Source organism: Penicillium atrosanguineum, assembly GCF_028827265.1.
Source record: "Penicillium atrosanguineum strain IBT 20685 chromosome Unknown utg000006l_segment0_segment0, whole genome shotgun sequence".
In the NCBI taxonomy this organism is placed as follows: domain Eukaryota; kingdom Fungi; phylum Ascomycota; class Eurotiomycetes; order Eurotiales; family Aspergillaceae; genus Penicillium; species Penicillium atrosanguineum.
Window position 1 is genome coordinate 479,229 of NW_026623138.1, and position 15,077 is coordinate 494,305.

The 15,077-nt window shown below is 50.5% G+C and overlaps 4 protein-coding genes across 4 annotated transcripts; all 4 read left to right on the forward strand.

Annotated features, from left to right (window-relative positions):
• Positions 1–1,429: 1,429 nt before the first annotated feature.
• Positions 1,430–3,128, forward strand: N7443_007291 (putative amino acid permease family protein; the record flags this gene model as incomplete). Its single annotated transcript, XM_056887347.1, has 2 exons — positions 1,430–1,580; positions 1,663–3,128. 2 exons carry the CDS (start codon positions 1,430–1,432, stop codon positions 3,126–3,128), a joined length of 1,617 nt encoding a protein of 538 aa, XP_056739038.1.
• Positions 3,129–4,336: 1,208 nt separating this feature from the next.
• N7443_007292 (S53 family peptidase) lies at positions 4,337–6,193 on the forward strand (the record flags this gene model as incomplete). Its single annotated transcript, XM_056887348.1, has 2 exons — positions 4,337–4,445; positions 4,500–6,193. 2 exons carry the CDS (start codon positions 4,337–4,339, stop codon positions 6,191–6,193), a joined length of 1,803 nt encoding a protein of 600 aa, XP_056739039.1.
• A 4,024-nt stretch (positions 6,194–10,217) lies between these two features.
• N7443_007293 (uncharacterized protein) lies at positions 10,218–11,168 on the forward strand (the record flags this gene model as incomplete). The annotated part of the gene is made up of 1 exon (XM_056887349.1): positions 10,218–11,168. One exon carries the CDS (start codon positions 10,218–10,220, stop codon positions 11,166–11,168), a length of 951 nt encoding a protein of 316 aa, XP_056739040.1.
• Positions 11,169–12,985: 1,817 nt separating this feature from the next.
• fmpC (ATP-grasp enzyme fsqD) lies at positions 12,986–15,004 on the forward strand (the record flags this gene model as incomplete). Its single annotated transcript, XM_056887350.1, has 2 exons — positions 12,986–13,025; positions 13,080–15,004. 2 exons carry the CDS (start codon positions 12,986–12,988, stop codon positions 15,002–15,004), a joined length of 1,965 nt encoding a protein of 654 aa, XP_056739041.1.
• Between the last annotated feature and the right edge of the window lie 73 nt (positions 15,005–15,077).

Here is a 15,077-nt window from a genome sequence, read left to right on the forward strand (position 1 = left end):
AACCAGCGACCCGTCGCATCCACCGTCTCCACCGGAAAAGGAAAGAACAGGAGATATCAGGACCGAGCGCGAGCGGCGACTCAGACCAATCGACATACAGGGCTGTGAGCTCTCGGCCAAGTCAACCGGATCTGCCTCTTGGCAACTCTACGTAAAACCACTGGGAGCAATAACCTAGTCAAAAGCCAAGCTCACTGAATATCCGCCACGTTCCACCCCATCAACAGCCGAGGGTGGACCCTTGCATCCCATTGCACTATCTAAACAGCAGCTTGCATGTCTCCATCGTCTTCTGTTTCCTAATCGGTCCTCGAGTTTTCTCAATTTATCGGAAAACATCTTCGGAAGCTCACAAGACTAGCTCATGATAGTCAGTTGTTGACTCGCTGTGACTTGTTGATCTCGGATCCCGCCGCCCAAATAATTCCAACCCGCTCGTGTGGCGACAATCCGGCATCGGGAGTCGCATCTCCACCGTGGAGCCTATCAGATATGCCACAGATATGAGATCATGCTTCAGACATCAGACGTCGAAGCAGGTTGACAATATCACAGACACATACATGCAGCGGCCTTGAGTCCGCTGATAAAGAACCCTTATCGGACCGCATGGACTTACTACTTCGGGCGCGGCTTGCCACAGATGACCGGTCGAGCTTCTACGGCTTCCATGGCTTGCATGGAATGGCTTACTGGCTGCATGAGGCTTTGACAGTGCTACACCTTAACATTGGACGAACCTTGGAGGCTCAAATATTAACACTGCAATTGAAGAAGTGAGAAAGGCGGTAGACAGACACTCGCCACCCGATTACCACCTTCCACACATGGTCGCCACCTATTATCGCGTACATCAGGGCTAAATTCAGAACAGATCAGAACAAGATAATCATGATGATAATTACACCATTCATCCTCATCTAAGATCCAGTGAATCGAAACAACACACTACCCCAGGCGTTATCACCAAGGACCCACTAATCCGAACCCAAAAAATAATAGAAAATATCGACCCGAATCCCACAGTAGCAAGTCCACCCGAGAGTGGCCACAATCCCCGCAAAAAACCAACATACAAAAATCACAAGCGATGAATATTCCCATTACACACAGCCTCTCTCTCAGTGACCAATCCACCCAGTTTCCACCCGTCAGTTATCCCCGGTCAACGCCTGTAATTGGTTCTCCGGCTGTCACCCCAGCTCTATCTCTTGCCCCGTATTTACACGATCAGAGATAGGGTGCGCCGTGAGGGGGTGCAACCGCCATCATATTTAGAAAGAGAGCTTTGTCCCCTGCGATTCTTACATTGTGTTCAGCTTCGGCGGAAAATGGGAACAACTTTTCTTGAGGATCTGGAATTTATTGCCTCGGGCTGAACGACTGCATATTCGATTGAACATTTGAACGACATACGAGATATCCTATTATGGACGTCGAATCGATTACCATTAAGCCGCCTCTCGAGAACGATCAGGATGTTCAGGATGCCACTGATCTCGCAGCGATGGGTCATGCCCAGGCGCTGACTCGCAAATTTAATATTTGGAGCATGCTTGCTCTTGCTTTCTGTGTTCTCGGTAAGTCGCCACCCGACCTCCCCATTGAGGGAGTGACATCGCTTCGAGCAGGTGTACTGGTGTCTGCGGATACTGACTATAGTAGGAACATATTCGACCTTCGCGCAGGATCTAAGCAGCGGTCTCACGAATGGCGCCTCAATTACCATCCTCTGGGGCCTGGTGCTGGTCACGGGCTGTAACCTGTGCGTCGCTGTCTCGCTGGGCGAGTTGACGAGCAGTATGCCCACTGCCCTCGGTCAAGCATACTGGGTGTACAGATTGTGGCCGACACCGCTGGGCCGCTTCGCCTCGTACATGTGTGCGTGGATTAATACGTTCGGGTGGTGGACTTTGACTGCGTCGCAGGTGGCGTTTATGACTGAGTTCCTGCTTGGCATGAAGACAATGTTTGATCCAGAATGGAGCGGCGCTGGGAAGGGATGGGTGAATTTCTTGGTTTATATTGGGGTTGTGTTTGCGTTGACTGTGGTTAATGTGATTAGTTGCCGCAAGGAGCAAGTTCTGCCTTGGATCAACAACTTTGTCGGGATTTGGTTTGCGGGGTTGTTTGTTGTGTTGTCGATGGTAATGTTGATTTGCGTTGGTATTAAGAGTGATTTGAATTTCCAGTCCGGAGGGTTTGTCTTTGGAAATTGGATGAATCAGACTGGATGGCCCGATGGTGTGGTTTGGTTCACTGGCTTGGTCCAGGCTGCTTATGGTTTGACTGCTTTCGACTCGGTCATTCACATGGTGGAGGAGATTCCTGATCCGAGAAGAAATGCGCCCCGCGCTATCTGGATGGCTGTCCTGTTTGGTGCCATCACCGGTTTCATCTTCATGGTGGTTTGCCTGTTCTGCATTCAGGATGTCGATGCCGTCACCAACGCCGACCAGCCTTTCATCGAGCTGATCCTCGAGACTGTCGGCCTCAAGGGTGGAGCCACACTCATTGCTCTGTTCATTTTCAACGGTCTCGGCCAGGGCATCTCTGTCCTGACCACGGCCTCTCGTCTGAGCTGGGGCTTCGCCCGTGACGGCGGGGTCCCCTGGAGCAAGTACTTCAGCCACGTCGACCCCGTCTGGCAGGTCCCTGCCCGCGCACTCTGGGGCCAAGGATGCATCATCGGCCTCGTTGGCATCCTCTACCTCTTCGCCAACACCGTTCTCGAGGCCATTCTCAGCGTCAGCACGGTCGCCCTCACAATCTCCTACGCGATGCCTATCCTTGCCCTCCTCATCGTTGGCCGCGACAAACTTGTCCCTGGTCCCTTCCAACTCGGTCGCTGGGGTACCTGGATGAACTGGATCAGTATTGTGTACTGTGTCATTACCACCATTTTCTTCTTGTTCCCTGGCGCCCCGAACCCAGCTCCGGCTGACATGAATTACGCCATCGTTGTGTTCGGTGTCATGCTTGTCATTGCCGTTACCTTCTGGTTTATCCAAGGTGGTCGGACATACCTCCAAACTGAGGATGCGATCGCGCAGATGTTCTATGCGCAGCATCTTGAGAATGGGCAGAACTCCGACGTGGCTGTTGTGCCGCAGCCGGACCTCAAGTGAGAGCCGAAATTTGTACATAGATAAACATGCCCTTTTTTGCAACCCTGCACATGTATTGAATACAATTAATTGATATCGGACATTCTATTGCTCACCAGTAGTGTTAGTTGATTGCTGTCTTGTAGCCATGGCACGTGATGCAACCCCTTTGAATTGTCAATACGTAAGTCAACAGACCTTTTAAGGTTGTGAAGTCCATGAAATGCATGAATGTACTACATCGTGTTACACCGGAACACCCGGGACCGTTGCGAGTGTGACAGGCATGTCGTCACTGAATAGCAGCTAAGCTGAGTTCAGTTTAATGCGGAGGGTACGATATTAATCCCTCTCTCAGTCTTGGCAGCGCAATATTAAGACTTGTCAGTGAAACCTGGGCTTGCAACGGATTCCGATGCAAGCCCAGGACTTGAAATTAGGGAAATTCAAACCTACTGTAGATCTTAAGATTGGCGTTCATCTTATCCGGTGGACAATGCGGAGGCGTCCAAGGAGTTGATCAGCGGAGGCAAATTACAGGTCCAACCCGCAGGTCTTGGCAGGAACACAACCCACAACAAACAATAACAATCAATAACAATCAATAAGAAACCACTTGGGAACGGAACAGGAAACAGGTGTATGACCTGTCGCCCATATGCACCCGATCTTGCATATCCAAGTTCCATGCAGCATGCAATGCCAGCCCCGTCGGAGGCCTTGTCTTGGCCCAACCTCCACCAACCTCCGCCAACCTCCAATAATTGCCTAAGTGGGTCATCCCCTGCCGATCCTGAAGAAAGCCACCGCGTCGCGCAGGGTCATGTTTCACGGGCTCTCCATACCGATCACATCACTGGCTACCCAAGCCCGTCACTCGGTCTCCGAGGCACAAGCTACGCCAAGATCAGGCTGCAAGATGCCAAACGGAAGCCCGCTGGCTATCAGGGTCTCGAAATGACAGTTATTGGATCTGATCCAACGGGACATGAGACGATTCCGACGGGCCTCCGCGCCAGGGTCCACCTGTGGAACACAGGGCCAAGAACTGCCTATGCAGTGGATTATCCTAAGGTGAATCCCGGAGTCTTGCAACGCATTCCTGGCTGCCATTCCCCGCCCCCAGTGCAACCATAAATAAATACACGCGCCCCCTCCTTATTTAATCCATTGATCTCCGCCACGGGTTTTTCGTGCGGTTCGGGTGTCTTCGTTCACTCCTTTCCACCATGATTCCCTCCTTTATGAACCGGGGCGCCCTGTCCCTCGTGGCAGTGTCGCTTCTTGCATCTTCTGCCGCCGCAGAGGTATTCGAGAAGTTGTCCTCTGTTCCTCAGGGTATGTTACCCTTGTGCTGAGTAGAGACAATAGCTGATCAATTGACATCTGTAGGATGGCATTACTCCCGTACTCCCCGCGGGAACCAACCCATTAAGCTGCAGGTTGCCCTGGCGCAGGGTGACACGGCCGGGTTCGAAAATGCCCTCTTGGATATGTCCACCCCCGGAAATGAGAACTACGGCAAACACTTCCGCACACACGATGAAATGAAACGGATGCTTCTACCGGAAGCTGCATCTGTTGACGCTATCCGCGAGTGGCTGGAGGATGCTGGCATCACCGATATTCAGCAGGATGCGGACTGGATGACCTTCCATACAACCGTCGAGACGGCCAATGACCTACTGGATGCCAACTTCCAGTACTATATTAACAATGTGAAGCATGTCGAGAGACTCCGGACGCTGGAATACTCGATCCCGGATTCTCTTACATCCCACATCAATCTTGTAACTCCCACTACTCGTTTCGGTCAGCTGCACGCCAACCGTCATCACATGCACAGCAAAGCAGTTGCCGCCGACGAGGCCTTTAAAAAGGCTGCCGTCGCCGAACACGACTGCAACACCGCCATCACTCCCCAATGTCTAAAGGATATCTACTCTGTTGGCGACTACACAGCCGACCCAGGCAACGGCAATAAGGTCGCCTTTGCAAGCTACCTCGAGCAATACGCACGATATGCCGATCTCGCGAGTTTCGAGCAAAACCTTGCTCCCTGGGCCGTAGGCGAGAACTTCACCGTTATCGAATACAGTGGCGGTCTAAATGACCAAAACTCTCGCTCGGATAGCAGCGAAGCAAACCTCGACCTCCAATATATTGTCGGAATTAGCTCCCCGGTCCCAGTTACAGAGTTCAGCACAGGTGGCCGCGCCCCCTTAGTGCCCGACCTGGACCAACCCGACGTAAACAACAATAACAACGAGCCATATCTTGACTTTTTGCAGAACGTCGTCAAAATGTCCGACGAAGATCTGCCCCAGGTTATCTCGACCTCCTACGGAGAAGACGAACAATCCGTCCCGGAGAAATACGCTCGCTCCGTCTGCAACCTCTACGCCCAACTTGGTTCCCGGGGCGTGTCCGTCCTCTTCTCATCCGGCGACTCAGGCGTCGGAGCAGCTTGCTTGACAAATGATGGAAAGAACACAACCCATTTCCCGCCCCAGTTCCCAGCCGCTTGCCCGTGGGTTACATCCGTCGGCGCAACAACAGGAAACGGGCCCGAGAAAGCAGTCTACTTCTCATCCGGAGGATTCTCCGATCTCTGGGATCGTCCCGCGTACCAGGACTCCGCTGTCTCTACATACCTACAGAACCTCGGAACCAAGCAAGCCGGCCTCTTCAACGCCAAGGGCCGTGCATTCCCCGACGTCGCAGCCCAAGGCCAGAACTACGCTATCTATGAGAAAGGAGCCCTCACCAGGGTAGATGGAACATCCTGTGCGTCGCCCGCGTTCGCAGGAATCGTCGCTCTTCTCAACGACGCGCGCATCAACGCCGGACAACCAAGCATGGGATTCTTGAACCCGTGGCTTTACGGTGATGGTCTCGCCGGATTGAACGATATTATCTACGGTGGAAGTACCGGATGTGATGGAAAATCTCGATTCGGTGGTTCTGCAAATGGGGGTCCCGTTGTGCCGTATGCTAGTTGGAATGCCACGGCTGGGTGGGATCCTGTGACGGGATTGGGAACTCCCAACTTTGCGACCTTGAAGAAGATTGCTCTTGGCAATTAGGGTTGTGCCCAGGTGGGCAGGTGTGCATAGAGTTATGTCTATAATGATATACAGTAGTTTTTGAAATCAAATATACCTCCACAATGGTACAATGTGATTTTTTGATGGAACAAATCGTTGATACTGTTGTGTTCAGACGGGTGTATTGTAATATAATCAGTGGGGTGCTGTCGCGTCTGCCATCGCTGAGTGGCCTTCACCTCCTGCAGCCAATCTGCGTGAGTGATATCGAACAGAGACCTGACCCTCAGTTAGTGGAGGAAATGCAACGACTAGGTTTACCGCAGCAGGATACCTTTGGTGCATGGCAAAGCAATCCTTGAGAATGAATAGGGAATCTATCCAATCATCCTTGAACACATTCGATCTACATTCGTAAGCAGTAGTCTTCATATTGAAATCACCACTTTTTATCTGACTGGCCATGTTTTGAGACTCGTCAGATTTCGCCGAGTATATGCAGACTGTTCCATGCACAACCTGAGCATGCACGAACTAGAGTATCTATCTGGCACACCTTTTTAGACTATCGAAATGGGTTATTACCCCGCTTTCCCTTCTAAATGTCTTTTTAGTTGTATCTTTTAGCATCTTTTGTTTTCGTCACTCTTGATTGCCCTGGAGTGGCTCTTCTTATCAACATGCCATCCAATAAATCCTTCACCGCTATATTACACGTGCGCGATTTCGTCGAACATTTTGAACCAGATCCTACGCATCCAGGAAAAGCACTGTCGATGCAGTTACGTGTTTCACTGAACGTCCCGTTCAAAGATATTGAATCAGACGATGTTTAATCAAATGAGATCCCTACTCTCATTAGATTCTTCAACGAGGGTAATCAGTCTGATAGTCATCAACCCAATGCTTTTATATATTCATCTGGGACTTTTTTTGACTACCTCATCTGAAGATGATGGTTTCCACATTATACTGCATGCTCATAACTTGGACCGGTCGGTACACGTGTAACATATCAGTCCAAACACTTTACTAACACCATGTAGCCATCCGGGTAACCAAGAAGATATAGATTCATATTTCATGCATCGTCCCAGTGCTGCCCAGCCCATAGTCACTTTCCTCGGCCTTGTCCTGGAACGAAGAGGACAATTGAACGACGGACGGAATTTACTTCAGTATCGTCTTGAAACGACCGTTTACAACCCATCAACCCGTACCCCAAATATTTTCCCCATCACCGCGTTCTTTAAGAATGGGCAGCGCTGGGCAAATTTTCCACCACTCAATGTGAACGCTCATGTGTTTTTAACCGGTCGTATCTTTGGCCTCACAAAGGAGGCTCGCCAGTTGGCTGTCGTGACGGGACGATATACATTTCCTGCAAATGTCAACAACTAGTCTTCCGCCAACCCCTTCTTCTGCAACCGGGAAAAGGAAACGTGTTGACCGCTGGTCCCAGAGGGCTGGACCAACAACACCGTCCAAATCCACATCGCAATCCCATGATGCCCAGCTCTCAAAGCCCGTCAGAGTGAATACCCCTGTTCACGATGATGAGAAGAGCACTCAGATTACATGGGCTGACACACTGGATGACGCCGAGAGCTCACCACAAGCAAGTACACCAACTCCGGAGAGGCGCTCACAAAGACCAAGAAAGACTTCATACGCCGATATACTTACACTGTCCAAATAAAGTTGCGGCTGGGCATACGAAAGCTAATGTCATCTCTCGTGTTGCGGGTATTAGTCATCTGAAGGCTCTTCTCGATTGACTGGTTTCGATTTCAGTCCCATTGACGTTCCATTTAAAACAACGTCGATTTTTTCTTCCAATTCCTTCCCCCCTATCTTTCGTTTCAGGGCATCGGCGTGCAAAGCGCGCGTCACCAGTATTTTGGCTGTTGTTAGCCAAATCATGACTTCTCATTAGCTACATCGATCCACAGCATTTCTCTGATTCGCTACCTTTTCATTCCACGCTCTCTTCTGATTGCTGTTCGGGCAATGTCCAGGTCAGTTTAGTGTTGGCAGGTTTTATCCTTGATCATTGGTTCTTTCTACTATAGCCCTAATAGCTGACTCTCTAACCCTGGTATCTGTGCCTTGTGCTTCCTATTCATTCGTTATATCTTCATGCTCTTTACGTGCATGGTTTTGCTACGCACTCAGTGAAATGCGGCACTGCTGTGCTTCCAGGGGTCGGTGCATGTTGACCCCCTCAAATGTATCCACTAAGTGTACAATAGCCCCCAATGTTCCCGCATCAATAAGCGACTCCTCCTTGACAAAATTTCCGACTCCCTATCCGACGATGAGGTCCATTATCTTGGACCTTCAGGACATCGAGAATGGCCTTCATTGCCCGGTTGTACTTAATTATGATATTGAGGAAAATCAAGGCATGAAATGTTGGTTACGTCCAGGCAACGTTGTTGGTGCTTCCGGCACCCCCCGTGAAAGTCAGGTGATTAAGAGAGTGTGATCCGCCAAGATTTGCCGCTGTGACTGAAATGGCAAGATGGCGGTGAATACACCTCTCTCATTGGGCCCTCGAGCCTCATTGGTACTCTAGCACTATGTATACCGAGGAAAAGTGGAACCCTTAGCAATTCGCTTGAGTCATGGGAATTGATAGGGGCACTCCCACTTTTGTTCAGGACACTACTAATTCTCATTATCGTGCACAATACAGTATGAATCTTCCACAACTGCGACCGTTATTTAGGAAAGTCAAATCTCCCCAACCTCCCAAGACTGTCGTCAATTTACTAGAGATTGCAAGCAAATACAATGCGAGCCATTCTGAGATACTACATTCCATATGATCAGAAGGGACCTGGTTTTGTGCCCCAAACATAGAGAGATATGTGCTAAGCCTGCCACTAAGAATATATCGGAGCCAAGCCATAAACCTTCTACGGTAATGGGAGGGTATTATAATGTGGTATTTTCAGTCTGCAATACTCGCACTTGAAACCTCTAGACTCGCCATCTATTTAATATGGTTACAACGCTAGCCGGAGCACCGATTCATTGGCCGGGTGCTTGGACCGCGGCACTTGGCACACCGACCTCGATGCTTGTAAGCAGAGATCGACCGTCCGCCTACCTCTCCAATTTCTGATGTGACAATCCTTCACTCTCGATCTGAATGTATCAGGCCATCCTTTATACCTAGGTAGTCTCTTACTGCGTTTGAAGAAGTGTAACGTAACCGGTTCTGATCTTGGGGCCAAGTAGTCTACAGTGTTGTATACGAGGAGCTGAACCGCTACGTATGCGGCTCGTGTGTCCACAACTAAGTCCGAAGCCAGACGCAGGGGTAACCATCCGTGGTTGTCGTGATTTCCTTGATTAATGTCGAGAGTGTACCCTTGTCTGTTTGTAACTTTATCGGGATTCAGCCCCCACCTACCTGGCCACTACCACTTTTAAACAACTGCAATCCCGTGGGCAGCTAGTTGCAAGGTTGCAAAAAAAATCCCGTCCGCGCTGCAGATCCCACCATATCCGAACTATGTCCGACAAAAATGATACGAGTCGCCAGGGTGCCTGTGACCGTTGCCGGGGTCAGAAGCTGTGCTGCATAGGAGTAGGAAAGCCGATTTCAAACTCGACTAGTCGGTTCCTGAGGAATACGATCCCCTGTGATCGATGCCGAAGAGCAAAGGTGGAATGTTATTCGGTTCGGCCCGCCCCGCGGAGGACCCAAACAAACACGTTAAACCTAACCCCGCCGTCCTCTGAACGCTCTTTGTCGTCTTATGCTTCGCGAGCCTCTTCTATCTTTTCGCGACCCCCGAGTGACGCTGCGAGTGCTTCATCACCAAACGTCCAGCATGAAGGTCTTTTGTTTCCAGGCGGGGACCTACACAACGATCGCCTCTCGAGATTTCAATCGCCCATGTACGCCGATTGGATCACATATCTCCACGATGAGAAACTCAGAGAAGAGGAAAATCTGGGTACAGGGACACCACACTTGATCGACAAATCTAATCCCGATATATATTAGGATGCAGACCCAATCAATATTAATGACCACAATCATCACACCATGCTTAACCTCATAAACTCGACTGCTCCACATGACTGGAACCCCGATCAAATCGACGTAGGTACGTACCTCAGTTCCAATAGCGAGCCTCAGCTCAGCTCAGCGCTATCAAATATCCACAAAAGAACCACACTGGTGGAAGGAAACGACCACCGCCCCAGGTCGCAAACCATGCGATCATATTCAGGCTCATCACATACTACCACGAAGTTATCTATCGACGATCTCGCTAAACTTCACGAAAGGCTAGTCCAGCAAGGTTTTAGCCACAAATCGAACTTGACCCACTTGCCGGACGGGCCCGAATGTACCCCCGGTCAGCGCTCCATCGGTCAAACCCTTGAACACTGCCAACGATTCGTCTCAATCCTAAAGCGGATCAAATACCAGCGGCCAGGAAGCGATAGCGAGATTGTCTTGGATGGTGTCCGGACCCGGGGGCATGTACCTAACGGTATTCGCAGCACTCATAGTGTGACTACAACTACAGAGACGACTACATCAGCCCTCGAGCTCCCAATACTCTTCTCCATCCTCTTCTGCTACACATCTATTCTGGCTTCCTACGAAGAAATTTTTCTTTCGATAGTCAAGGCCGTCAAAGGACCGACACCTATAATTCCGCCAACGCTTAGCAGCCTACGGATTGACGGATTTGAGCTTAACGGGCATAACACGTTACAACTGGAGTGTTTGCTTAACGTGAGTTATACGCTTTTAGAAAAGGTAGAGGGGCTCTTATTTGGGTCTGGGGCTGCTCAGGAGGGTGATGGTAATGGTAGTGGTATTATCCCAGAGAAACTGGCTACAGGACTGCGCGATGCGCTGCTTGAGGCTGGCAACCGCGATGAGAATGATTTCGCTAATGGCTGTGGGAGTGGGAACAGCGAGGCGCGGGTAAAGCGGTTGATAAGGAAAATTAAGACGGTCTTGGATGGGATAGATCTCTGAGCGTGGTCATGGCATGATACAGTGATGTCGGTTGAGAGCACACGATAAAAAAAAAAAAAAAGTCTTTTTGCTGAGCAGAGCAGCTCTATATCAGAGCTTTGCCCTCTCCAAGCTCATAGACTCCTGCAAAAGCTCCCTTAGGAATTACCAAAGCTGATTGTTAATTGGGCATTTCTTCACGCGAGGGAAGTGGAGGGGAGGTCGCACGCCCAAACACGCCTGATCCGACGATGACGAAGGAGTTTGGAAAAGACATTTCAATGTGTGGGGTGAAGTATGACACTGGACGATGAAAAAGTGTCTATCACCTCCATATTTTTGATATATGGATTGCTTTATACGATTGGTCCGTAAAGAGGAGCTAATACGGACCATGACTAAAATCATACAATCCACCGGACATACGACCACTTGTAACACTAGGCAGGACAGATCGGGATGGCACCGAAATATGGAGACCGAATCTGACGGTCTCGCACTAGCACGACTCCGAAAGCTGTCGGGGGGCTGGCATAGCTCCCGACGTGAAGTCAACGAATCTGAAGCCCACCTAATGTAGCCAACTCTCTAAGCAGGTCTAGCTATTGTTAACTTAGATCTACACTAGATATCTATTGGATTCCGGCATATAGTTTTCAGGGGAGCATGGAGGGTTAGACTAACTCACTAAGGGCAGCACAACAGCACACACAGTATCTCGCGAATATGATAGGTTTGTCAGCTTGTAGAAGGCTTCCCTAATCAAACAACCGAATCTACAATTTCGATCCTGTTCTCGGATCGGGGGGCACCGTAAGCGCCGAGTGATATTTCTTTCTCCAGTAGAGTGTTTATCAACTAAGACACCGCTGGCTACTTCCAATATTCACCTGTGTAGGAAGCCAAAGACTCCCACTAGCACTCCCCCGATCTAGACTCGTCGCACTCACATTCCAATGGCAAGATAAATTCAAACGACTCGTCCAAGCCCGATGGCCTATCTGATCTAGGGCCTGGGATAAGGTCATGCCTATGATTACACCGATGTATCGAAAGGTCTCTAGGTCATCGACATTCGTCGCCAGAAAGCACCCACTAGTCTGGTCCCCTCAATCCTCACAGGACTTCGAAGCAAGGAACGCGAGTTACCAGGCCTTCTGCTCTGGAATGATCGTGGCTTATCCCTTTTCGATGCTGTCCTGGAGTCGTCGGATTACTATCTCACTAGAAGGGAGTGGTCGTTGCTCTCTACGGTCGTGCATGAGATTGTCTCGTCGATCCAGTCTGGAGATAGATTGATTGAGCTAGGTGCTGGGTAAGTCACTTGACAGTCTGAAAGGAGAAAAGAGGATCCTCACTGGAACTTCCAGCTGGCAAGTGAATCCAGAAACATGAAGAAGACTGTCCTCATCCTTCGCGCACTCCAGTCCTAACGAAAGAGCATTACCTATATAGCCTGCGACGTGATGAGATCGGATTGGGATGCTGCAGGTGAGAAGGCACTTGAACGACTGTGATAAGGTTTCTTTAGCTTGCAATACACATATATGATTGAACTAGATGATGTACGAAACAAAAAATGTCTAAAGGAGTAGAGTCCGAAGTTAGAATGAGCTTTCGGACCGAATTCGGGGTTTGAAATCCGAAGTCCGAATACCCCTCTTTGTTCTCTTTGTTGGAGCATTACCTATAGATCTTGAGGACCTCGGCCTTTCCTTGATTGATGACTAGCTCATCGGAGTAAAGTCATGTGGTATCAGGTGATAAGACACGAGACACAACTGGAACTTGTCGCCTTGGGGAGTCTGCATTCCTGATCCATCATATATCGCTTCACAATGCCAACCTCACACAGAATCCAAGTCCGGTCAAACCAAGGTGAGGTTCAGCTATGGATCAAAGCCTGAAATGGATCCTGCTAACCCTTCACAGATGTTATCCGAGATTATTCCGGGTCTCTTCTCGATTGTCCCACCACAGAGCGAACCTGGCAGTCTATCAACCTGTTGCTATGGGAGGAAAATGCGTCTCAAATATCTGATCTTCCCGCAACCCCGGGCGATCTTCACATCTATCAGGTACACCACGATCAAGCCCAGGTGGAGCTCACGGCGTCCTCTCTGAACTCTGAAGCAGCACTGCAGTTTCTCTGGGACACTCTGCGCGCAGCAACCGCGTCAGGGAAGCGCGCCGTGAAACTGATTGTCCCGCTACACAGCGGATATATCATCAGCTCAAATATTATTCCATTGCGATTCCGTGACTCGCAGCACATCGAGTCAGCCATTTCCTTCGCCCAGCCGCTACAGACCTATAACGGCCAGCCTGTTTCCGACCCGAGATCCGCGGACTTAACAACCCTCATTTCTGCTGCCACTGCCGGGCTGATTCTCTATCCTGACGTGGTACCGGGAAGTGACGCGGTCGAGTCAGATCTAGACAACAGACTCTCTTTCCCTTGGGTCCAACCTGGCACGCCTCAATGCAAGACCCTGGCGCTAGTCGACGCCAACAGCGCCCATCCCGATGACGGTCTAGGCTTCTACCGCGCTGCACGTGAGCTCGGCATCAACGTTGTCGTGCTCGAAAACGCAGGACACTGGCTTGAGGACCCGGCACAGTCTCACTGGCGGGAGGCATTCATTCCGACGCGCCTAACGAACCCGCCTGAACCTGATATGGGGAGACATATCCTTTCATCGCTACGAGCGTACGGGAAGCCTGTCGACGGGATTTTGACATTCGCCGATTCCTTCTGGTACTACATTGCGCAGATCACACCGGAACTTGGGCTGCAGACGGCACCGCCGGATTCGCTCCGCATCGCGACGAATAAGTTCCTCACAAGCAAGTACGTTGGCCACGAGGCATACTCTGCAAACAGTCTCGATGAAGCGCTGGCCCTTGCAGAAAAGGTGGATCTTCCCTACCCCCTTATCGTCAAGCCATGTGACGGCTGGAGCTCCGAGGGTGTATCCCGAGTCGACACACCCGGTGCGCTCCCGGCCGCGATAAAGTCCATCGACACCTCGCGCCATGGCACTGAGTTTGTCATGGAGCAGTACTGCTCCGGCCCCGAAGTAGATGTGAACCTTGTCCTCCTCGATGGTAAAATTATCTTCGCCGAGATCTGCGATGACCTTCCCAAGTCCGCGGACGTTAACGGGCCGACTGTGGGTTCACTGATGAACTTCCACGAGCTGAATAGTGTCTACCCATCTGCGCTTCCGAAGAAAGAATTGGACCTCCTCATTACCAGCTTTGCGGACACGCTCTTGTCCCTGGGGATCAGGAACGGGGTCATGCACCTGGAAGGCAGAGTTAAGAACTCAATAATGGACTACAGTGAAGCCCACGGCATCATTGATCTACACCCACATAACGACATCTCCCTCTCGAATTCACCCTCAGCATGGCTGATCGAAATCAACCCCCGGCCCCTAGGCATGACAGGCTCTCACATCATTGAATCAACCTACGGCATCGACTACTGGGCTCTGGCTGCCATCCTCGGCGTAAACGACAAACCCCGCGCCCGTGCCCTCTCAATCCCCTACAAGTCTGGTCCCCAATACACAGCGATAATGGTCTTCATCCCGGCCGACTTCCCCGCAGAATGCGACGGTATCTTCGATAGCGACGATATCTGCGCGGACCTGATTGCGCGACGGCCTGATTTGGGGAGGAACGTTAGTCGCTGTGCGACCCTTGTGAAGCGTGGAGAGAAGGTGAAGCACCCTAGTACGGGCAAGCATACGTTTTTGGCATATTTCAATGTGTTTTCGCGCGTTGGACGGGCGGAGGCGTTAAGCTTGGCGAGGGAGGTGAGGGAGGAGGTTAGGTATGCTTTTGTGTAACAAGTAAATAACGACTGTTTGGGAACAAGAGAGCCGTCAACACGGATGTATTCGATTATGATTGAGCTTTCTG